The sequence below is a fragment of the Oreochromis aureus genome, linkage group 15 (genome assembly GCF_013358895.1).
Source record: "Oreochromis aureus strain Israel breed Guangdong linkage group 15, ZZ_aureus, whole genome shotgun sequence".
In the NCBI taxonomy this organism is placed as follows: domain Eukaryota; kingdom Metazoa; phylum Chordata; class Actinopteri; order Cichliformes; family Cichlidae; genus Oreochromis; species Oreochromis aureus.
In genome coordinates this window covers 32411196-32436743 of record NC_052956.1, presented here as the reverse complement: position 1 = coordinate 32436743, position 25548 = coordinate 32411196, and the positions used below count along the sequence as shown (strand labels likewise).

General features: G+C 40.7%; 1 protein-coding gene across 1 annotated transcript in view; it reads left to right on the top strand.

Annotated features, from left to right (window-relative positions):
- Nucleotides 1–2835: 2835 nt before the first annotated feature.
- Nucleotides 2836–25548, top strand: part of kcnk10a (potassium channel, subfamily K, member 10a) — a 31429-nt gene continuing 8716 nt past the window's right edge. Inside the window, exons 1-4 of the mRNA XM_031741682.2 lie at nucleotides 2836–3620; nucleotides 5562–5947; nucleotides 20950–21067; nucleotides 24410–24570. Coding sequence (XP_031597542.1) covers nucleotides 3566–3620; nucleotides 5562–5947; nucleotides 20950–21067; nucleotides 24410–24570 — 720 coding nt within the window. The 5' untranslated portion in view covers nucleotides 2836–3565. The remainder of the gene's footprint in view (nucleotides 3621–5561; nucleotides 5948–20949; nucleotides 21068–24409; nucleotides 24571–25548) is intronic.

The window sequence follows — 25548 nt, the reverse complement described above, 5'->3', positions numbered from 1 at the left end:
TGCAACATTCAAAGAAGAAGAACCAGCACCACCCAGCAATATGAGACAGCTCAAAGACTTTGTAAAGAACCAAATGCTGGAAGGGGAAATCAAGAAGAAGAAAATGGGCAAAATTTGAAAAAACTACCTCTATGAAATATGGACAATGTGGGAAAAAGGAGGATTTTTTGTGTGCAACAAACTGAACATAAATAGTTTGTGTGTTTGAGCTGATAGAAACACTGTACTTTAAATTACCTTTGCACAACATGTTATTTCTTTATGTTCGCTCTTCTACTGTAGGGCTAGCTAGATGTTGAAGTACCGCAACTGTTACTTATGGTCACCTGTGGTCATTCCCGTACTGTGCAAAAAAAAAACACACACACACACACACACAAAAGACCCACATTAACCCCTGACTATGGCACATATCATTTCTTTTTATGCAACATGATTAATACATATGGACAGTCTTTCATGCTTTACTGTTTAGGCTCATAATTGGTTTGATGTTTGAAGGCTCGCAGTGATGTGAAATAATAACTCCCCTCAAATCCATTAAACCAAAAGTAACAAGCCCATTTTGAAAATGTAAGGAGTAGAAAGTAGAGATATTTGTTTAAAAGTGTAGGGAGTAAAAGTAAAACACTGTGAAAAAAAAACTAGTAAAGTACTGAAAATTCTACTTAAGTACACTAATAAAGTATTTTTACTTCATTCCTTCCCACCTCTGCCTACAGTCAGCTAAGAGATCAAAGGCTCGTCAAGCCAGGTGGGCTCTTTTCTTTACTTGCTTCAACTTTCCCATCTCTTACAGACCCAGACTGCATAATATAAATATAAATATAAATATAAATATAAATCTTGCCTTGTCCAAACTGCTCTCATCCTCAGACTGCCCTCCCAAGGAAGAAACTACCTTGCCTACATCATGCGTAATTGGTTTGTTAACCTGGGAAATAGATTCCTTGGTTCGAAACGCCCAAAGAAAAGAGTAGAACCCAGGTAACACACCTCAACTCCTCATGCCTGTAAAGTCCGGTCAAAACTAACCTAGTGGACACATGTATGTGTCATCCTGGTATCAACCACACAATATACTTCCTGGATCTGTTATGGTGGCCATCTTTTGTAAAAGACTGGAGGTCAACTTGAACTGCACTCCTGAGAATGAAAGAGCAAAACAAATGTCTGGCTGATCAGTACCAGATCCCTGCACCTTCTTATCAATCAGGTCAGAAAGTTTGGTTATCTGAAAAAAATATCCCTCTGCAAATGAAACCTAAGAAATTCACACCAAATACACTGGACCATTTGAAATTGATGCAGTGATTAATCCTCTCTGTCTCCCCATTTGAAGTTGCTCGATTATGGACACCAGATGTCGTGGAAGGGGTTTCCAGTACCTGGTTGATTGTGAGGGATATGGCCCAGAGGAATGATCCTAGGTCGTGCATCCCGCCATCCAAGACAAGAAGATCGTCAGAGAATTCCACCTCAGACTCCGTTTATGGGGTGGGGGAAGGTACTGTCATGGTCCATCTGTCCTCTCCGGTCATCTTGCCTCTTTCTATTCTATTGACATTGTCTTTTTTATGCAACACATCTAGCTCAGTCACGTCCAGTCATTCAGTTTAGTGCAACCTTTCATGTTGTGTTCATTTTGTCTTTATAATAAACACCGTCCACATCCTCATTCAGCCTGCGAGTCCTGCATTTGGGTCCTCTCTGACCTCTCTCCACACACCGACATGACACTTACCTGTCTTTCCTTGTTTTCAGGTCTACCTGGAGAGACCTGTGATACAGAGTGGTGAGGTGTCTTTGCAGAGAGGGAGTCTGGGAAATGGTTTGGAAACTTTGGAAAGCATCAGAGGAGTTTGGGATTGTCACTATTGACTATCCATATTCACTGTAAATAATGGTAAATAATTGACTTATATTTATAACTTGTATATTTATATTTTTCATACTTACTTATAATTACTTATAATTATAAATAACTGACTAAGGACTCCTGCCAGAGTCTAGATCATGACAGTGTCTTACTGTTAAAAGGGAATTTTTTCTTTCCACTTTTACCAAGTACTTTCTCATAGTAAGTGATCTGATTGTTGAGGTTTTGTATTGTTGAAGAATCTTTACCTTACAACATAAAGCAACTTTAAGCAACATGTGATTTGGGGCTGTATACACAAAACTAAATGAAACTGAATTGCATCAGACTAAGCAAAAGTATCTAAAAGGTTGAGGTAAAAACCAGGTGTTTGTTGTGGCTGCTGTGAGGACCAGATATTTCTAAAATGAACAGCTGTTAACTCAGAAACATCTTGATTTTAAACGTATATTAAATATTGTTATAAAAAATTAAAAAGCACAGGTACATGCACTGTGACATGGTTAACTGACAATCTAAAGAGAGATAAATCATACATGAGAAATGAAGGTGTTGTATGAACTCTGATTTCTCTTAACTCTGCTATCCCACCTGTTTACTTGCTAATTCTACCTCGGTTACTGTACAGTGTGTAGATTGTGACTGATCAGGGCTGTGGAAGCATAGCCAGTGGCATCTTATCTAGCATACTGGTCTCCCATTAGTTTCTCGTTAAAGACCACAGATTTATCCACAATGTGAATGCCCAAACAATCAAAGAAACTGCTGACCTCTCAGCTTGACAAGCTCCGCCTTCGTTAACAGGACATGGACAGGCTCTTAAGAAAGAAACAGCAACAAATTTGGCTATGAAATTGTAGTCAAGCAGAATCAAGCCTGCTTCCAGAGGCAATAGCTAACTGCGTCAGAAGATGGCAGTAATCTTGTGCCATCAAATAGGCCAGAGGCTTCATCGGCGCACTTGACCGCGGTTTTATGACTGAATGCTGCTGGAGATGAAATGAGGGGGTTAGAGTTTCAACACCCCGACAATCCTAACCCTAATTCGTGTAACAATGGAGGGAACATATTTTAACTTAGAACAGACTTCTTATGTAATGCTTATATTTTCTCAACAGCTACCAGGTGTTAGTGTTAAATAAACACTGAAGCGCGTCTTGCTGTGGTTCAGCATCTCTCTTCTCTTTGCTTGCTCCTCTCATTTGGACAAACGTTATCTAGTGGTACAGACACGACGCTGCGCTACGGTGTGGAGATTAAGCCAAACTGCACCAGCAGCAGCATCTGGGAGTGGTGGGTCTTGACAACTAGCAGCGCAGAGCTGTTCAGATGCACCGTGATGTAAATGTATAACAGAAATCTGTCGCAATGTGATGGTTAGATTCTTCAGTGGAGCATCGCTTCTCGTTACCCGCGCCCATGGTGTTTACTGCTACACAATGCAGACTGTGATGCGGCGAGCGGTGGGTGTGCGCTTCTGAAGACCGCCACCGTTGGTGAGAAGAGAAGCTTCATACAAGCAGCAAGTCTCTCAGCCACTGAAGCGGAACCACGCGCTGCGGATAATGTCTTTTTACTCCCTGCCATTCTCCATCCTTTCCCGGTTAAAAGCGACGGAATCAACAGAAAGACCGTGAAAGTTGGATATATATTTCCTCTAATAGTGGCAGTGCCTGAAGAGCCAAGATGAAATTTCCCACTGAGAATCCAAGAAAACCGGGGAACATGAACCCTCCGCCAGGTTAGCCCGTCAGTCAGTATGCTGTTATTTTTTGTGAAGGTGTTTTATTCATGCTGCACTTTCGCGGTAGATGTCGTTCTGGATTCGGTGAAAGTTGGCGTTCAAATCCTCCCATTACTGCATGTTTTGAAATGATTTGCTGAAGTCAAACTGCTCTTTGTAACCTTTATTTGCTCTGTAAACACTAATTGGTCCGTCCAGTATCTCCCACTGGCTTGGCCACTTAACATGCTGACCAGACATTGAATTTCCACAGGAAGCTGCATGCTGAAGTTTACTGTGGGCAAACATTGCAGCCGCGTCCACCCCGCGGCGTCTTCAGTACTCTGTGGTGTTTATACCCGAGAAATTATTTAATGGCAGAAAGAGTAATTATGCCCACAGCGGGGCAACGCAGGGACATCTACCATGAGGCTGTTAGTCAACAAATGCTCCAGTGTGATGCAGCGGGGAGGTCTGTCGTAACATTACCTCATCCACCCCCGTGGAAATAGCCCCCCAAATCCCGCATGACCGTCACGTTCTCCCACACCGTAAACATGCGCATGTTTATCGAGTCTTTGCAAGCTCTTGATGAGGTCAATGTCCTTTATATGGCACCCCTTTATTATTTTCAAGTGCTGCTGGCACATCATTAATTGTGGGATTTCTGAAGTGTGCACCTGCATGTAAGCTTAACTATACACACTGCAGCTGACTGATTACATAAATCAAAGCAGTCTTCTCTGCTGGTTTCTACAAGTGTGCTAATATCAGTGAAATGTGTTGCAGCTGTCATGATTCCCTGTGCTGCTTTTACATAACACTGTGTAGTGAATAGAAGAAATGCAAAATCCACCTGTTTGGCTTTGCTGGGCTGTTACTCTGGGAGCTCATCACGATCTGTTTTTGTCAATAGCGGCACCAAAGAAGAAGGTGTGACACTCACTAATATGTTGGTTTTTTTTACAGTAACACTTTCAGTGTCATAGCAAATAATAATCAGCAGTTACCTATATTTAGAGAATGCTTGTTTAAATTAGATTTCAATAGAATTTACTCTAAACACTATCGACCAAATCAGAAACCCTCTAGATGTGAGATGCTGTTGAACAACTGTCAAAACTTGAATTATGATTTTCTGTCCAAGGTCAAGAAGGAACATTCTAGTGCTGCACCCTTTTTTTGCTGTGGTTTAATAGCTGTCATCCTCTAAATAATTATTTAGTTTGTTCATTCAAAACCTGTAGAGTTCATTATTGCTTCAAGTTCTGTGACTTTGAATAGGCATGAGTTGAATCTACTTATTCACTTGTCCATTAATCCACTCAGTGTTTTGTTTCTATAACAGAGACAGTGGTGAGAAATTTTATTACTGTCAGTCAAAAGTCAAAGTAACCTGAGCACCTTAGTGCTTGTTTTATTTAGTCTTCCAAACATCATTTTGCTCCCACAGTCCAAAAACATGCAGTTAGTGGGGTTACCTGGTAATTCTAAATTACCCATAGATGTGAATGCGAACAGACTGGTGACCTGTCCCGGGTATACCCTGCCGCTCACCCTATGGTAGCTGGGATAGGCTCCAGCCCACCAAGACACTGACAAAGATACGCAGAAGAGAATGGATGAATGAAATTCATGATGATCAAATATTTTTTTCTTTGGTGTCAAGTAACCTATAAAAAAGTATTTTTATAAGCACTTCATAAGCACATAGACTAACAAATTGTACTTCAATGAATTACCATTGCATCACTGTTAACTACCACCACCTGAGGACTTTCTTTGGTCTTTCTGCAAAATTAGTAGCATATTTTTTTAAATTAAAACAAACAAACTGTCCTTTCTTCTGCTTATTCCTGCTGATCACCTGTTTTCTATCAGAGCACTTGTCAGTAGAAAACATCACTTCAATCATGCAAATATCACATCATCCTATTTTTCATTTCCCCTTTGTTTCAGTGGCAGTCCAGACCAACCTGGTTCCACCAAAGAAGGTGCAGCCAGGCATGCTTCAGTGCAGCCTAGTACATGCCAGTGTGGCCACTATGCAGAACCCAATGGGCTGCGTTCTGCCAAGGCTCTCTGTCTCCTCCCGCCCCCCGAGCATGGTGGCCAGCATGGAGGCGGTGGCCGATGGCTCAGCTCCCTTCACCATGATGAAGCTGAAAACTGTGCTAGCTGTGTTTGTAGTGGTGGTGACCTACCTGGTGGCAGGGGGTTTGGTGTTCCAAGCGCTTGAACAACCCTTTGAAAATAACCAGAAGATCACCATCACAGCAGAGAAGGCAGCTTTCCTGCTAAAACACCCCTGTGTGTCCTCGGAAGACTTGGAGGCTATCATCAAGGTAAGAGCAGCTGCTCATTGATAGATTTGCCTTTCCTCAGTCTTTGACAGGGTTTCCCAGTGGGGACTCAGGTCAACGGAAACCTAAGCGTCACATTGATCTGACGCCATTCGAGCACATACTCTGTCAGGCACCCTGGAGTGGATACAGACCACACTGAATAGTCTGGTACAAATGCGGAGATTGCTCAATGCTTCCAGATATCCATGAAGAATTTCCTTAACGATGTACTTTATTGAAAGAATATGACTGGGCATGTATGTGTTTGGAAGGAAAGCCTGCTGACTATAGTTAATTCAATAAATTTGTTGAAATTTGAGTGTGCTGGCTTTTGGTTGTTATTCAGAAAAGAATGGCAAATAATAGTACATAAGATCATTACAAAAAAATTAAAAAGTGGTAAAGTTGCAGTATTTCTTAGTAAATCTGAAAAACATAGACCTCTGTTTATATGTTACCAACTAGTCATCTTTGTGTAAAGCATAATCTTTTAAGTTTAATGTCATATTTGGGAGTGGTTATAAAATGATAAAAATAATCACTGCAAAAAAAAATTTTCTCAGTAGAAATATGCGAGAGGTCAATGCAAAATTGATAAGCTCATTTCATCCATGTTTTGACTGACAACATGAAAGGCCATTAACAAAAGTAAAAGTAACAAAGTAGTAAGGCTGGAAAAGCAATGAAAGAAAGGCTTTTTATTGCTCTAAGGTACGGTCATTCATGACTCAGTAGCAGCTTTTCCTTCTTTTTTCTTCGTTTTTTTAAAATTTAATAACACCGCACATTCATGGATAGATCCTTGTCAGGACTCTGCCCTTGGTTTATTTAACCAGTCACAAATACATAACAGTGGTTTTGTAGATTACAGGTTTTACAGTTTTACTAGTGTTTACATGCGCTGCTGCAAAATCTGTGTTGGAAGTCAGACTGTTCGGGCACTCGAATTCAAATTTCTAGCTGGGAACTCAGAAATTCTGACGTGCAACTTCAAATGAAATGCACCAAGACCAAGTCAGGTTAGGCTGACACCATACATACCAGTAGGTTGCGAGTTGGGAGCAAGATGAAAGACAAAATGACAACAGAAAATGTTAACAAAAACTCAAGCAACAGCATTGTCAAATATAACAGAGTGGTTCTTATATAGCATCTTTCTACCGAGCACTGAAAATGCTTTCTTATTCATTCTTTTACACGCAAATTTAGACAAGTGCTTTTTTCTATGCCTAAGCACTTGCAACCTAACATTCACACATTCGCACAAATTCATGGATGCCTCGAGGGCAACTCAGGGTTCAATATCTTGGCCAAGGATAGTTGAACAATTAGTAAAATGATCCCTCCCACCTCCTGAGCCACAGCTGCATTTAAACACCCCACCCCATGATAGTCCGAGGCTCAAAAGTGTGGCTAAAGCCTTAGCTCTGGGACTAAGAGCCTCTCAGTCTGCTAATGCGTTGCAATTTTCAGTCTCTGGCTTCCCAAATTATAAGACATAACATTAAGCATCCCATTCACACCAAGACAAACAGTAAGAGCAGTGGTGTGGAAACAGTGAGACAGGAGAAACTCAGTTTGTGTGTTGTCTTCCTGTTTGCGGGTTACAGCTGCCTTCACCCTGTGCAAGTAAGGCAGCTCGAATGTGTCAAAGTGTGGGATGCGACATCTCTATGCCTCTGGAAGATGATGAAAAGCAGGTGGTCGCCAAAGGCAGGTCCTTGGCCTCTTTCTGGGTACTGCAGTGCCATCTTTGGTTATATCAGTCCCAGCTGGTGAGGCTGATGAGGCTGCCTGTCGACCCACAGTCATGTTCGGCCCAGGCGCACCCCAATTTTTGCAGCATGCTCGAAACAGCCGCCGTGTTCCTCAGGAAATGTCAAGGGCCTCATGCCTTTCGCAGACATATGCCCACATGCAGGGAAGACGGAAAGGATGTGCAGCCAAGGCTCTACATGTTGATCCTGACCTTCACCTCAGTGAGCGACCCCGAGCAGGAAAGGTGTGATATGGGAGGTAGATGCAGGGGACCACCAAGCTGGGTTCTTCTGCTATTTTTTGGTTCCCAAGCAAGCCGGGGGAACTCTGTCCGATTTTGGATCTCAGGGGCTAAAGACAGAGGTTGTGAACCCTGAGATCCAAGATGCAAAATTCTGACGGTCCCCGGGGTGAGGCTGGCCATCAATGCCAGCGAGTGGTTTGCCACCATTGACCTGAAGGATGCCTACTTCCAGATTCCTATCTGGCAGGGCCAGTGGCAGTTCCTGAAGTTTGGGTTTGAGGGGACAGGTGGGTGATCAGAGCAGGTGTGCTCATTCCAAGACGGGGACCCTTGTGGAGTCCTGCCCATGAACACAGACACAAATAAATTGACACAGAGAGATAAGAGCGATGGGAGAGATTCTCAATCACCCTAGGGTCCAATTCCATTTGACCTCGGGACTTCCAGGCAATACTCAGCACACATGTTACTGTATACTATGATGTTTCTGTTTACTTACCCCCTTTCCACTATTTAGTAATTATTAGTCTGCACTTTTTCTTCCTGTTTATGCCCTGTCCATTAGAAATTACCATTAAATTACATGTTACATGTATTTTTTTTAAATATATATACATGTATAACCCCGGTAACACGTCAAAAGAGATACAATTTACAGACATATATACTTATATAAACATACTTGTGCACCCACACACACGTATACACAACACTGTTGTGAAAATAGTGGTTGAGAACCCCCCCCCCCCCCTTTAGAGCCCCACCTCCTCCCTGTACTTTGCAAAAAACATATTTTTGAACCGCTTTTAAACTGAGTCATGCTGCGACGTTGCTTCCTTTCTTCACTTAGTCTGTTCCACAGCTTCACTCCACACACAGAGATGAAAAAACATTTTAGTGTTTTAGCGAACATACAGGGATGTTTTAAATTTAATTCCCCCTTCTAATTGTATTCCCGTTCCCGTTTAGAAAACAATTTTAGAATATTGTCAGGAAGTAGGTTGTTTTATTGCTTTATACATAATTTGTGCATTGAGGAAATGAACCAGATCTGGGAATTTTAGTGTTTTTGATTTAAAGAATAGTGGATTTGTATGATCTCTGTAACCAGTTTTATGGATTATCCTCAAATCTCTGCATAGTAATGCAAATACGGTGAAATCAGTGAACAATAGAGAATGTGGAGTGATCTGTGTTCCAGAATGAGTTTTACTTTACTCAAAAATGAAATATTTTTTGAAACTTTAGTCCAGGCATGATGTGGAATATTCTTCACAAATTGTTTCCTGTCACTTTAATAATTTTTCACCCAGTGCAGTATAACCCCCCTGATCCCATACTTTTTCAGTTTATTAATTAATAGTAATGATTGATTTTATCAAATGCTTTCTTGAGATTGAGAAATAATCCGGCTGCATACTGTTTCTGATCAACAGCATTTGTAATCTCCTTGATTGACTGAATTAATGCCGGTGATGTTGATCCTTTTGATCTGAATCCATATTGACTGTCAGACAGTAATTTATATTCATCTAAGAATTTGTCTAATTGTTTATTAAACAGGTTTTCTAGGATTTTGGAGAGTTAAGTAAAGAAAAAAGCCTGCTGGGCTTCCGAGCCCTTTTTTTCTATTTTTCTTCTTTTTTGGCATTTTAGGTGAGGAACTTTTACAATCCACAGTTCAAAATGCGAAGATGATCTCCCTGAAACTCATGTAGGGCAGACCTTGACAGATAATTTAAGGGAACGTGAAACAAGGCTTGAAAGCCAGATCTCATGAGCAGATCTTAATTTGAGTTGTGACCCAACACTTTCAACTTTGCTAACACCAGGGCTTTTCACAGCCAAAAGCTCACAGCTAATAAAGCATTATAGTAACAGCCAGTTGTTGGGTCTGGACACTTATTGACCTCAGCAAAAGTGAAACCCTGTATGATAATGGACAGGATATTGCAGAGCACAGCTGCTGCAGCTAAATCTGGAAAGCTGTTGTGGATTGCTGCCAGCTTGGTTTCACAGTCTAACACATTCGCGCACAAGGGAAACACAAAACTAAAGCTGCATAGTAAAACCACCACTCCTTGAGAAAAAAAAACTGTGATTGGATAAAAGTAAAACCTAAAGTGGTTATTTATGTTGTTAAGGGAAAGTAAGAGGTAGGCAAAAAGATCAGATCTCGTCACTTTGTAGAAGAAAATTCCTTCCTTCTTATCTCATACATAAAAAGTACACTTTTAGATGGCTTAGGCCTGGTCACACCACAACTTCAAAATGGAGACTTTAGGAGCCGGGGATTCAACCACTGACCTTCCTGTGGTTGGAAGACAACTCTCTGACAACTCTAACTCTAACTTCAGAGGTGTTTTTTTTTTTTTTGTTAAGCCACTTATAACTGACCGATTCAAGCAGAAAAACAACTTTTACCTCCTGATCCAGGCTTAATGGGGAATTGTGTCTCTAGCTGGGATTGAAGCAGTGACATCAAGATAATGTGTTATCCACTAAACCATTGGAGGTGTCCCAACAGATCTTATGGCATAATGAATCTATGAACTTTTTTTTATCAAATATTTGTCAGTATGTACTGAGGAGGTCAGTCAGTATCTACAGCCATCTGTAAAACATGGTTTAGGCTCTAAATTGAACAGTGAACCTAGAAAAGAAGATTTTTGTTATCTGGTAAACATATTCCTCATTAAGAAGCAGTGGTTGACCACAGAAGTCAAAGCTTAACATTTTTTTAAAAGGCATCAGCACAGCAAAGCCTAACCATAAACTCAGAATTAAAGATAGAAAGATTGGCTGTTCAGTAAAAATAATCCCCTCTGTATGTGGAAAAATATATAAACTATCACTGACTATTAAAGGATAGCCAATGACCCTGTAAACTGTATTCCCTCCACAGCAAGCACCATCCCTGCCTGGATCCATATTAGAGCAAACAGATTTACAGAGAATTAAATTAACAGGTGCCACTCCTCCAGCTTGTGTCTACACCGTCCTCTGAATGTTGTTTTTATTCTGAAAAGATAGGAGACTGCACGTTGGCATCAGGGGGGGATGTAGCTAGGCAGCATTAGATAGTAGTCTGTTGGATGTGAGTGAGTGAAGACAGAGGCGTGGATTAAGTGGAGGAAGTTAAAGAAGAAACAGTGTTGCTTAGATTTCAGGGGGGAGTTAAGACAGACTCTGGGTGTTAAGGAAAGTACATCTGAAGTGCTGAGGAAACTAGAGTTTGGTGTATCCTTTGGACAGAGGAAAGACGACAAAGAGACTTGGAGGTGCTACGAGGAATTACTGGAAAGTATTCAAAGGAAGAGGTTAGCAAAATAAAGTGAGAGAGGTGGCAGAAAGAAAAAGAAGGAAGAAAATAATCAATTACCAAAGACCTTTTATAGAAAATCATTTGTTTGCTGATACTTGTTTTTTTAGATAGTCTAGGACTTCTAAAGGAGGTTTTTAATTTTCCTGGTTATGTGGTTACTTAAAAAAAACTGGGCCTCATTTGTGTTTCTTAGTGAGGCCTACAAATGTTTCACAGAAAAATCCATGATTTATCAATATTGTGAAAAAAATATAGCCTGGCTGCCTTATATGCAGTCACCTGGCAGCAGCCTAACAGAGAAGCCAAGGCCTCCCTCTCCCCAGCCACCTCTTCCAGGTTAGGAGCACTAAACATTTCACTTTTACATTCAGCTTTCTCTTCACTATAATGGACCAGTACCGATCATGGTCTTCACCTCAATTCGTCTGTTGAAAAATATTTCATTATCCATTGTCTCATCTTATGTATGTTCTTATCTTTCATTAAAACTTGTGTCTGTCATTGCTAGATATTATCACCTATACTTTAATTTCTTGGCACTATCCTATGAATTCAGGAGAATCTGGATTTTGTTTGTCTTTTCTTTTTTACCCCCTCAGCCATAAAATACTGATTGGTATTGCTGTCACTCCACCGGGTGTCTCTGTTGCCTGTATTTTTTTTCATTGCAGTGAGTTTTTTCATGTGGTGGTGACAGATTAGGCTTGGTCCTTGTCCTCCAGATGTATTTTTATATATATATATATATATATATATATATATATATATATATATATATATATATATATATATATATATATATTTATTTATTTATTTATTTATTTAGTTTAAAATCCCCTCTTGCCCCTGCAGGCCGTCCATCCTTCAAGCTCAGGTCCTGTGCGTAGCTTGAGGGTCCTACATAGTATCTTAGCTGTTCCTACGACTGCTCTCTTCTGGACAGAGATCGCAGATGTTGTTGCTGGGATCTGCTGGAGCCACTCGCCTAACTTTTGGAGTCACTGTACCACTGGGACCACTGTTACCTTCACCCTCCACTTCTTCTCCAGTTCTTCTCTGAGCTTCTTCCTGATGTTGCTGTCGTTCGGTATCACTACGTCTACGGCCGTCTTCCTCTCCTTGTCCACCATTACTATGTCCAGTTAGTTAGCCATCACCATTTTGTCCGGCTGTGATGGGAAGCCCCACAGGATCTTAGCTCGGTCATTCTCCACCACCCTAGAGGGCGTCTCCCATTTTGACCTCGGGACTTCCAGGCCATACTCGGCACAGATGTTTCTGTATACTATGCCGGCCAATTGGTTATGGCACTCCATGTATGCCCTGCCTGCTAGCATCTTGCACCCTGCTGTTATGTGCTGGATTGTCTCAGGGGCATCTTTACACAGCCTGCACCTGGGGTCTTGCATGGTGTGATAGACCCCAGCCTCTATGGATCTTGTGTTTAGAGCTTGTTCCAGTGCTGCCATGATTCGTGCTTCTGTGCTGTCTTTCAGTTCAGCTTTGTCCAGCCATTGGTAGGATTTCTGGATGTCAGCCACTTCCTCTGTCTGCCGGTGGTACATACCATGCAGGGGCCTGTCCTTCCATGATGGTTCCTCCATTTGCTCCTCTTTGTTGGGTTTCTGCTGACTGAAGTATTCGGTGAGCACATGGTCAGCTGAGGCTATCTTCCTGAAATGTTTTTCAATTCTGGCCCCCAGAACGATATTTAGCAGCCCCCTACCTGAAATCAAAGTTTGATATTAGTGTGGCCCACGTGGGGGGGTTTTCTCACAGGCACCTGCATGAGTGGTTGCACTGGGTGTTTTATATTTTTTAACACTTGTGTGCTACCGTAGGTCAGGCTCATGACAACAACACAAATTAGCAATGTTGGTCACTTGTAATGTGTTTGAGGACTGTCACCGAGTAGAGAGAAAATATATCCTGTCACACAGTGCAAGTACATTTTTTGTCACCCAGCCACAGTCATGTCTTTTTCAAACCCTGCCATGAAGTGAAAGGTTGGTGATGAGCACAGACAATTATAGGAGAAGGAGGAGGAGGATGTGGAAGAAGCCATTGCTCTGCACTGCATTATCCATCAGCAGGCCTTTTGCAGCAAGTTTGACAGTGTGATGTCCGATGTGGTGAAATGCATCAACCATATCAGATCTAGGGGCTTAAAGCACCGGTAGTTTCGTGCCTTTTTGGAGGAATTAGAGTCAGCATATGGGGATGTGCTCTACTTCACCAAGGTATGTTGGCTTAGCAGCAGGAAGGTCTTAAAGAGGTTTTTTGAGTTGAGAGCAGAAGTGAAAGCCTTTATGGAGAAGAATGGGATGGCTATTCCTGTACTAAGTGATCCCGAATGGCTAATGGACGTAGCTTTTCTTGTTGACATCACACAGACAAGCTTGGACAATTTGAGAGAAATGCCCCCCACCTTTCCTGAGCTTAAAGCCATACTAAGCATCTCAGTTGCTTCGTCCCTCAAGCCAAATGTGGCTCAGCTGTGTAAGAGGAAGCGCTGCCAAGTCCAAAAACCACAATCTGCAGCAGTTTGCTGTAGCCAACTACCAGAAGAGAGATCCTCATAACTTAGTGGTACACATATTTATAAAAGAGAATTTGCGTCTATCAGATTCGTGAAAAACCATTGAGAAGGAGACGTGGGGTAGACTTTAGCCCCCCTTATTGGCGAACAGGTTGCACTCTTCTCCTCCCTCAGTTGCAGCTTCATCTAGGGATGAACACACACACACTTTTTCCTGACCTGTTACCCATTTTCTTGCACCTAAAGTAGCATCTGTCTGTGAAAGCCGTATTTATTGTCTCCCGACCCCGCTCTGGTTACTCCCACATTCCTTTCACTAAGTCTACACAAACAATTCTCAGTCATGGGAATCTGTAACTTTTCTACTTATTTTATTCTGAGTGTTCAGTAGTGCAATGAACTATTATAGTGATCTGAAATTAATTACAGTCCCTATACCATTTGCCAGCACAGGTTTTGTAAACCAAACTTTTCTAGTCCTGACAGTAAGAATTTCAGTGTGTCCTTGTGTATTTGCCCTTCAGCCAGCCAAACAGCTATCTGTCACACCCTGAGTGTGACTCATTACACTGAGACTCCATCTGCCAGGACAGACACTTGCAGGGTAGAGCAGCGCTGACTGTGACGCTTGACATGAGCTCCCTTTCCTTGTTCTCTCCCAGCACCTCTGCAAACAAACTTGGAGATGCACACAGAGAGAAGAAAGTACAGTGTTATGTAAGAGAAAAAACAGGGCAATTGATTCTTTTTTCAGTTTCCTAAAAGGTGTTGCTTTACCCCAGCTAAAGAGACTGTACTGATCTAGTCATGTACTGAATGTAGCATTTAATTTGAAACACACGAATGTGTTTGCTTGGGTTTCTTTGAAGTACAGTACAGCCAATCAGGACACAGAACACCATTGTGTTCTGTGTTTAAAAAAAAAAAAAAAAAAAAAAAAAAAATTGCACAAAAAAAATCTGCGAAACAGCGAGGCCACGAAAGGTGAACCACGTTATAGCGAGGGACCACTGTAACAGTGTGGTAGAACAAAACAGTGTAAATATGACTGAAATCCAGTCCAAAATTGTTTCAAGCATCATTGGAGAGAAGTCCAACACTGGAACATTGTATCAGTTGCACTGATCATATAAATGCATACCTTCACATAAATCTTACTAGGCACACTGATGACTCCTTTCCCAAAATGTTGATTCTGTACATCTGGATGTCGCGTTTTCATGGGAGAAACATTTCGTCCAGATCCAAGTAATTTCTTCAGTCTCAGCTGACTGTAGGTTTCCCTAACCTTCTAAACAGTTAATTTGCATAATGACTGACACCCACACCACTGACTAACTATGGGCCATGAGGCCAGTTTCATGGTCATATATGTTATTTGCATCTCCCCTTTGTTTACTATTAGTGGAACTGTTGCAAAGACATAGTTTACACCTCAAAATGACTTGCTAATTCGTGTGCTGTTTCATGCCAAGTTTCTGAAATATTCAACTTTTTCTGTTGATAGAGTGACATTGAATGGAGTGCCAGTACTCTCTCTCACCTCTGCTTCAGTGGTGTAGTTGTAAAGTTACTGCTCATTTCAACTGAAGGTTGTGAGTTCAAGTAGAGCATGGGACACTTTTTGTGATCAAGCAGCATAGAGATATATGAAAGGACACCGTCACACTTTGTTAGGTACACTTTCTTTAACTCTGCAGCAGCAAGGTACTTTATACTATATGGTGCTGTGCTTCTTTCACAGACATGACAGAGAGAAAAGGGGCTCTTTTTTCATGTCACGCCTCCCTCATTTGAATATCATTTGAGGATTGATTTGGCTTTTGGCCTCTGGTACACACATACCACTGGCTTATGTGGGACATGAGCCAGTGGCTGAAGGTTGTCAGTTCAACTACAGCTTTGCACAGTTATTTTCAGTCTTGTGGGCTCACACACCTAACCCGTCCTCGCTATGGCCTCCCCAGCCCAGCTAGTTGACAGTTCTCTGGCCATCGTGGGCAATCCGGTCTGTTCCCGTGGTCTTGCAAGTTCACACACTCTGCACCTACTCCTATCTCGCCATTTCAGGCTGTGTTCTCTCTGGCGTATTGCCAGTGGTTTCGCCGGTTTACTTAGCCGTAGCCGGGTCCTGTTGGCCAAGGCATTAGCTCAGCAAGCAAGAGCTTCTCTGGCCTGCTAAGGGAGCCCAACTTGTTCTCGCTTCGCGAATTTCAGTCTTTGACTTTACAGTTTGTAACTCCTATTCACACCAAGAAGAACAATAAGAGCAGTGGTGTGAAAATGCTAGGTGGCTTACCTTTTGAGACTGGGGACCACCAAGCTGGGTTCTTCTATCGCCATTTGTTGATTCCCAAGCGAGATGGGGAACTCTGTCTGATTTTGGATCTCAGGGGCCTCAACCTCTCTCTTCACCCCCTCCAAGATGCGATGGGACTTGGAACACTTGGAATCCCTTGAGATACCACTGTTTTCCATTATTATTGTTATGTACATATCTATAGCTACATGATTGTAGGGAAATTGTTAAAATTCTACCTATTTCTTTTTCAGACAAAACATTTGTTTATACCTTCTTGAGCTTGTATGTACTTGATATATTTTGTTTTGTGTTGTATTTATTTGATCTATCATTCACAAGGAGAACATGAAGCTGTAGGAAGAAGTTTACATACAGTCATCCTGGGCACGAATGTGCCAAAGAAGGTGTCACGAGCTGTCCTTGTGCGTTCAAACAGAGCCACAAAATTTGGTAAGCTATGGCAAACAGCTGTCAAAAGCCAAGAATGGAGGTCAAATCGGAGAAGGACTATGTGAATGTTACTTAAGTAAATGAACTGCTGCAAAAGCAAAAAGAAATGTTTTTCAAAACTTCCTGAACCACAAGAAGCACTCAAAACTCTAGAATTGAGGTGTGAGACATTAAAACAAACCCCTAGTTCACACAAAAGGACGTCCATAAAAGTTGAAATGGCTAAACACACTGAACGCAACAACTCATTACAAACAATTTAAAAGCATGTAACATTCTGCTGGGTGCACTGACAAAACTGAATATTTGGAAGGACAATCTAGACTTAACAACCTGGTATTTGAGGGAGAGACCTGGGCGGAAACAGAAGAAAGTGATGAAAATCCTCTTGAAAAAGGTATATAACTTCAGCGGGAGATCAAAATGGAAGAACTGTGGTACAATAACAGAACGACCATTCTCCAATTGGCAAAGTTTCTCAAAGGATCTAAAATATTCATAAATGAAGCTTTTATGGATGTACTAAGGAAAAAAAGGAAGGAGTATATGGTAGACCTGAAAGCAGCTAGTGTGAGTATGATCAAATGAGCGGTATGACAAATTGATTATTCATCCCCGCCATCCCTACAGTAGTACGTCTAAATGAACACAGGAACTTATAATCATCAAGCACGTTTGACAACTTCTTTGTGGCAACTGACACATCTGACACACATCTGACTCTTCATAATGTTCTTCAAAGGCAAGATGATCTGGAATTGTTTACTTTTCCATACACTGAACAACATCAGCAGGAAAAACAAAATGACATGGACTCTGATAACAACATTTTCTTCAGCAGTAGCTGCTATTATATGGATGACCAGTTGATAAGTACCGTTAGGACAGAAGATACATTTTCAATAATTCACTTTAACAGCAGAAGCTTGTATACCAACTTTCACAAGATCAAACATTGCCTCAGTCAGGTCTTACACCCTTTCAATAAAGCAAAGTGAGACAGGTATGGACTTGGGTATAGCAACTTATGAAATTATTTCCAAGAGCAGAGAAAACACAACTGAATGTGATGTTGCTGTCTTTATTAATAGTAATTATATTTATAAGGTGGTGGAAGAAATGTAAGTAGTGGTGTATAAAAAAACCCTAAAAATAATGTTTATCTGTGGTGATTATCTGTAGTGTGAGAGAGGAGGACAAAAATGCAGAACACGAGAGAAGACTGAACTAAATTTAAACAAAAAGCGAGCCATTTATTTGGACTGAAAACATGAATATAAAAAAGGAAAATGAACAATGACGAAAACTAAAACCGGGAAAAACTAGACTGTGATGACTGCGAAAAAGAACATTTGACGTGACATCAAGGGAGGTAGACAAACAACCTGGCAAAGACTGAATGAAAACACACAGACTGAAAACACACAGGAGGTGATCAGGGGAAGTGGAAACACATGGAGAAACAGCTGACACAAATGAAGGAACAGAGGAAGCGTAAAACTAAACACACCGAACAAAGAAACACAAAACTTTCAAAATAAAACCGGAAACATGGAGTGACGTAGAGATGATGACACAGGCTTGACAACATGAAACACACACAAGAAATACATCGCAACTAACACAGAAGGCCTGGGTGAAACATAACCTAGACTAAAACTTGAGGCAAACTAATAATAATCCTAGATCTTATCATCTTCAAAATACCACAAAATAGATCAAAACAAACTGAAAACGCTGGGTCACAGACCCAGCCCCTGACCCGAAATAAGCACAAACTGAAAGGTGAATTAATCAACACCACATACAGCCTCAGTATATATCCCAAAATCATCAAACCCAGTTATTATACTTCTCATTACTCAACACTGATTGATTATATATTTACCAGTAATCAAGAGAACATCACTGACCACCTTCCAGTATTTATAGTTTATTATGGGAGTTATGGCAAAGACAGATTTTCAACATAAGGGTCAAACTTGTAAATGGGTTAGAACTGAACAGGTAATGGAATGAAATACATTTTTTAAAAGTATTTAAATTATTACATGATTAAAAATTGCCCAATAAAATAATTTAGTAGAAATCACAAATATCACATAATAATCTCATGGATTATATAGAGAACTTATAAATTGCTGAACAAAAGAACTTGAAAATATAAGTTAACTAATATATGGAGACCCTGTAAAAAGCAGTATTACAGTGAATTATTAGAAGATTGTGATGATAATATTAAAGGTAGATATGCTGTATACCTCCTCCAAACCATCAACATGTCTTTTAGAAGAACTACCATTAATTAATGCTTCAATCTTAAATATGATCAACCTATCTCTATTTATCGGCTATGTACCACAGGCCTTCAAGGTGGCAGAAAAAGTACATTTCAATTCAATTCACAACAACAGTTGCCTCAAGACCCTACAATAATACAAATACTGATCATTAAAAAGCCATCACTGCACCCAGCTGTCTTAGCTAATTGTTGGCCAATCTCCAACCTTCCTTTCATCTCAAAAATTCTTGAAAGAGTAGTTGCAAAACAGCTAACAGATCATCTGCAGAGGAATGGCTTATTTGAAGAGTTACAGTCAGGTTTCAGAGCCCATCACAGCACAGAAACAGCTTTAGTGAAGGTTACAAATGAGGAATATATTAAAGACATAAAGACCTGGATTACCTCTAGATTTCTCCTTTTAAACTCAGCTAAAACTGAGGTTATTGTGTTGGCTACCATTGGGGTGACTGTAGCTCAGGAGACAGAGCAGGTCATCTGCTGATCGGAAAGTTGGTGGTTTGATCCATGGCTCCCCCAGTGTGCATGCCAAATATCCTTGGGCAAGATACTAACCCCAAATTGCTCTCTGATGCATCCATCGGGATATGAATGTGTGTGAATGTTAGGTAGAAATCACTTATAAAGCATAGAAGAAAGTACTTGTGTGAATGGGTGAATGTGGCATGTAGTATAAAGTGCTTTGAGCGCTCCAGGAGAATAGAAAAGTGCTACAAAAGAATCAGTCCATTTAACCAGATTCTTACTCTGGATGGCATTACCTTAACCGCCAGTAACATTGTGAGGAATATTGGAGTTGTTTTTGACCAGGATATGTCCTTCAGTGCACATATTAAACAAATATGTAGGACTGCTTTCTTCCATTTGCACAGTATCTCTAAAATTAGAAATATCCTGTCTCCGAATGACGCTGAAAAAGGACTAGAAAGAGAGAGCATATTTCTCCTATCCTGGCTTCTCTTCCTTTGATCCCTGTTAAATCCACAATCTAATTTAAAATCCTTCACATCACATACAAGGTTTTGAATAATCAGGTCCATATTAACTTAAAGACCTCATACTACTGTATCACCCCGTTAGAGCACGTCCCTTTAAGACTACAGGGTTACTTGTGGTTTCTAGGGTATTTAAAAGTAGTATGGGAGGCACTGTCTTTAGTTTCAAGGCCCCTCTTCTATGGAACCAGTTCCCCCTTTGGAATTCAGGAGATAGACAGCCTCTCTACTTTTAAGAATAGCCTTGAAACTTTCCTTTTTCACAAAGCAGTTTGGGCTGGATCAGGTAACCCTGAATCCTCCCTTACTTACACTGCAATAGGTCTTGGCTGCTGGGGGATTCCCATGATGTACAGACTGTTTCTTCGTCACTCACCTTTTTTTTCACTCACATACATCACTCTGCATTTAAAAAGGTATAATTAATCTCTGGTTCTCTTCCTCAGCATGTCTTTGTCCTGTCTTCCTCCCTTTACCCCCAAATGGTTGCAGCAGATGGCTGCCACTCCCTGAGCCTGGCTCTGCTGGAGGTTATTTTCTGTTAAAAAGGAGTTTTTTTCCTTCCCACTGTGGCCAAAGTGCTTGCTCATAAGGGGTAATCTGATTATTGGGATTTTCTCTGTTTTCTATTATTGCGTTGTATTGTATACTATTGTAGTAGCCTTACTTACAGTCCCTTGAGGCAACTGTTTAGATTTAGTGCTATATAAATAAAATTGAATTGAATTGAATTGAATTGAATTGAATTGAATTGAATTGAATTGGGGGTACAACAGGGGTGCAAGGCTGCAGGTAGCACTTTGACTCCCTAACCTTAGGCCTGTTGGTGTTGGCTCGGGGTGACATTCGACACTCACTCCAAACGTGACATCACTTTGATGTTTCGTCCCAAGGATGAGTGACTGGTGAAGTGCCACAATCTACAAAACCATTCCCTTTTTAGGTCTTGCCCTGTCGTTCTTGTTGTCACTTGTGTGTAACCTGTCTCCTCAAAGTCAACTAAAATATGAAGACTTAGCTGAAACAACACCACAGCACAGTCAGCATTTTTCATGATCCTCTCTCTCTCCTTATCTTATCTTCTCAGCACTCTGTGGAGGCTGTGAATGCTGGAGTGAATCCTGTTGGTGATACCTCCTACAACTCAAGCCACTGGGATCTGGGTAGTGCCTTCTTTTTTGCTGGAACTGTCATCACCACTATAGGTACTAAGAATATGGAAAGACTTAATGTCTCATACTGAACATTTTAATATGGTCCAATGTAGGGAATGCATAGTGCATTGTATTACCTTTAACCTCTGAATATATACCAGAGTTTATCCTTCAATAGATTCTTCAGTACTGTGCCTGTATAACTGCATGTAAGCATATGGAAGCCATGGGCAATATAGAGGTTTTTGGCTGTTTACATAAAAAAGTAAACAGAAATAACTCTCCACTTAAGGAAGTTGGATGCAGTGTGGGTGTAACCCACCACATATCAGGATAAATTCCATACAAAATCAGTATTTTCATTCCTGGATACAAATGCCAGTCAGTCAATAAAGGCATGAAAACTATGAATGAACACATATGGAATTATGTAGTAAACAAAATAGTGTGAAATAACTCAAAACATGTTTTATATTTTAGATTCTTCAAAATAGCCACCCTTTGATTATTGCTTTGCACACTCTTGGCATTGTCTCGATGAGCTTCATGAGCTCGTCACCTGAAATGGTTGTCCAACAGTCTTGAAGGAGTTCCCAGAGATGCTGGGAGCACATGTTGGTCCTTTTGCCTTCACTCTGCAGTACATCTCATCCCAAACCATTTCGATGAGTTTAGGTCAGGTGACTGTAGAGGCCAGGCCATCTGGTGCATTTATCATTTCTTTCTTTGCTACATAATTCCATATATCTTGCTATATATGTTTGATGTCTTCAGTATCTACAATGTAGAAAGTAGTAAAAAAAAAAAGAAAAGAAAAAGAAAACCATTAAAATGATTAAATGAGAAGGTGTGTCCAAACTTTTGAGTGGTAGTGTATATTCACTATCCCTGCCCTCACACGTCCAAACCATCTCAGGCTTCCTTTCTAACATTATCTTCCAAACACTCATCCTGAGCTGTCCCTCTGATGTACTCATTTCTAATCTTCTTCGTCCATTCTGGTGACTCCCGATGAAAACCTCACCATCTTCAGCTCCATTTCCTGCTTGGTCTCCTGTCTTTTTGTCAGTGCTACAGTCTCCAAACCGCACCATAGCAGGTCTCACTACCATCTTGTTCACCTTTTCACCAGTTTCCCTCTCATTCACACACATCTATTCTGTCTTGCTTCTACTAAATTTCATTCCCCTTCTGTCCAGAGAATACCTCCATCTATTCATGCTCTCTTCCACCTGCTCCCTACTCTCATTAGAGATCACAATGCTATCTGTAAACAATATAGTCCATCAAGACTGCTGCCTGACCTTATCTGTCAGTCTGTTAGTCACTAATGCAAACAAGAAAAAACCCAGAGCTGATCTCTGATGTAATCTCACTCCCACCTTGACCCTATCTGTAGTAAACAACTCACCACTGTCTCTCTGTCCTCATGCATGTCTTGCACCATTCTCAAATACTTCTTTACCACTCCTGACTTCCTAATGCAGTTTCTCTCTTGGCAACCTATCATATGCTTTCTTTAGATCCACAAATACACAGTTAGGCTCCTTCTGACCTTCTCTATACTTCTTCATCAACAATCTCAATGCAAACATCGCATATTTAGTTGTTATGGTCCTTTGTCTTCCTCACAGCGCTTTGAGTTTATTCTTGACTTTTGATTCACTTCTTTGAATTTAAGTTCAATCTTTGTATTAGTAGGTCTTGAGTTTATTATTTCTAGTTCCCAGCTCACTTTCGTATCCAGTCAGTCAGAGTCAGAGAGACTTATTTATGTCCAAGGGGCAATTAAGTCTGTTTCTATCCTCCTCTCTGTGTCTTTTCATGTTGTAGTCTGTCTAGTCTCTGTGTTTTGTCTCTCCAGTCAGTCATATTTGCATGTTTGTTTTTCTCCAGTATCTGTGTCAAGTTCACATGTTTCAGTCTTGGACTCAGTGTGTGGGTGTCTGTTCCTTCCTCTTTTATTTTGATAGTATCCTGTCTCATTTGTGTCAATTTTGCTTACCCTGTCTTGTTAGTCGGATACCATTCAGCTATGTTTCCTGGTGTTTCCAATCACCCTAATTACCTGGTGTGTATGGTGTCTGAATCTCCCTTTGTTGCCCTGTGGAGTTGAAGGTTGAATTTCCTTGTTTTGTACTTTGTTTTAGTTTAATAAAACCACCTGTTGTTTAACCCAGGTGTTTTCAAGTCCTGTATTTGGGTCCTACTCTTGCCTGCTACACAGCCTCCTTGGTAGTAGTGCTCTTTCTCAGCATGAAGTCATACTACTGCTCACTGATCGTCACCTGTCTTCTTAACCTAGCTCCAGCTCTTTCTCATATCACCTTAATATGACTGACCAACTTTCTCTCTGTAGTTACTACAGCTCTGACATCACCCTTGTTCTTGACAGTCGATACAATCACATGCTGCTCCATTCCTCAGGTATCCTCTCAGTCTGTCATCTGGTCGAACTCACTCTTCATTCTCTTCATAGGTGCCCTCAAAGTTAACTCCATACCAAACTTACCCCTTCACTTTCCGATTCAATAACTTTCCTCCGTTTGTCTTCTGTGCTCTCATTTTTTTTCATTCATCAGTTCTTCAAAGTAGTCCTTCACACTTAGTGTCCACCTTAACATACAGCTCACTATAATGCATTTCCTTTGCCACTGCCATCTCTTTTCCTGTACATCTTGCCTCCCAGTGCTTTTGTGTACTTCATCTGACTCTCACATTTTCTTTGAATACATTCCTGAACTTCTTCATTGCACTACCAGGTCTCCTTGTCCACGTTCCTCTGTCCAGTGGATACATCAAACACCATCCTAGTAGTTTCCTTAAGCCCTACAGCTGTACTTTCCCAGTCTTCTGGCAACTCTTCCCTGACACCACGTTGCAGTCTCTTATCACTTCCAGATTGCACCTTCTGCATTAGATGTAGTCTGCGTGTTTACAGCTACCTCCATCTTGTATGTCACTGCTTGTCCCTCCCTCTTTTTAAAGTATGTGTTGACCACAGTCATTTCCATCATTTTCACAAAATCCACTGCCATCTGCATTTCTCTCCTTAACACCATATCTACACAACACTTTCTCATCACCTCTGTTCCCTTCATCTACATGTCCTTTGTCATCTGCTCTAATCACTACTCTCTCCCCCGGGAAGACTCTCCCACTTCATCCAACTTACCGAGTGTTACACTATAAGCTGGATTCATCTATTCACACATACAGTAGACTGGAAGATCTAGGGATTTAAACAGTCTTTAGTAAGCCACCCCAATACGTGCTATGAACACTACATACAAAGTAGAATGTCTCACTAATTGCTTTTCTAACTGCTTAACTGCTTTTTTCCTGCATATTGTAGTCCTATATAGCCAACTATATCTCCATTTTTCCCTCTAGGATATGGTAACATTGCTCCAAGCACAGAGGGAGGGAAGATTTTCTGCATTCTGTATGCAATATTTGGGATCCCGCTGTTTGGATTCCTCCTGGCAGGTGTTGGGGACCAGCTAGGTACCATATTTGTCAAAAGCATTGCCAAAGTGGAGAAAATGTTTCGGGTGAGTCACAGTGGTCCTGTTGTGTTATGTACGATATTGCCTTTTAAAATTAAATGGCCGTCAGTAAGATATTTTTCATGTGGGGGCCTTGGTTTAACATAAAAAAAATGAAATATATATATGAAAATGAAACACACTGGGTAGAATTTGTTCAGATGTATAAATGCTAAATATTTGTGTTCGGTTTAAATACACAGCGGCTGTGTATTTTTATTTAAGGGCTGTAATTCTACAGAGATGCACGTACCCAAAAGCAGACGTGTGGAGTAAGTCACAGGTGAACTTAAAGAGAGTCGTTTATTAACAGATTAGTAGTTGAATCCAAAAAGGTAAACTTAAGTCAAACACTGAAAACCAAGAACTAATAATAATCTACACTGGAGAATACAGGTTAAGAAGGGATGAGAACAGGTACAAAGCCGGGAGCAGGAACACAGTGAAAATAAGGATAAACAACAGCTGATCAGACAAAGATAAAAGGGAAGACTGCAACTATAAATACACAAAAGGTTGGTTAAGGCAGAGTGGTGACACCTGGGAAGACAGCTTAAACTCCTGAGGGGAAAACAATACTAGTGAAATTAAAACTGAACACAAAACACATGGAACAAGGATTACCAAAATAAAACAGAAAATAACCAAACAACGGGAACATCATGATGGAGACTTGACATAAAAGGGCGGAACACTAAGGGAAAATATAATATACAAAACTAGGGAACAAGAACAGAACTGATACAGTAAGAGAAAAAGATACATTGATATAATCCAAAGAAAACCAAGAATCGCAGGTTTATTTGAAGAAAACTAGACCAGAAAGCCCAAAAAACTCAATTAAAATAACTGGGTAACAGACCAAGACCCTAACATATAAATTGTCTAAACTAAAAAAGTTGAAACCTTGTTGTTTTATGCAATAATGTGTTGGTTTGGCGGTTTACAAAATCATTCCAACTTATTGTTATTAAGATAGTTTAA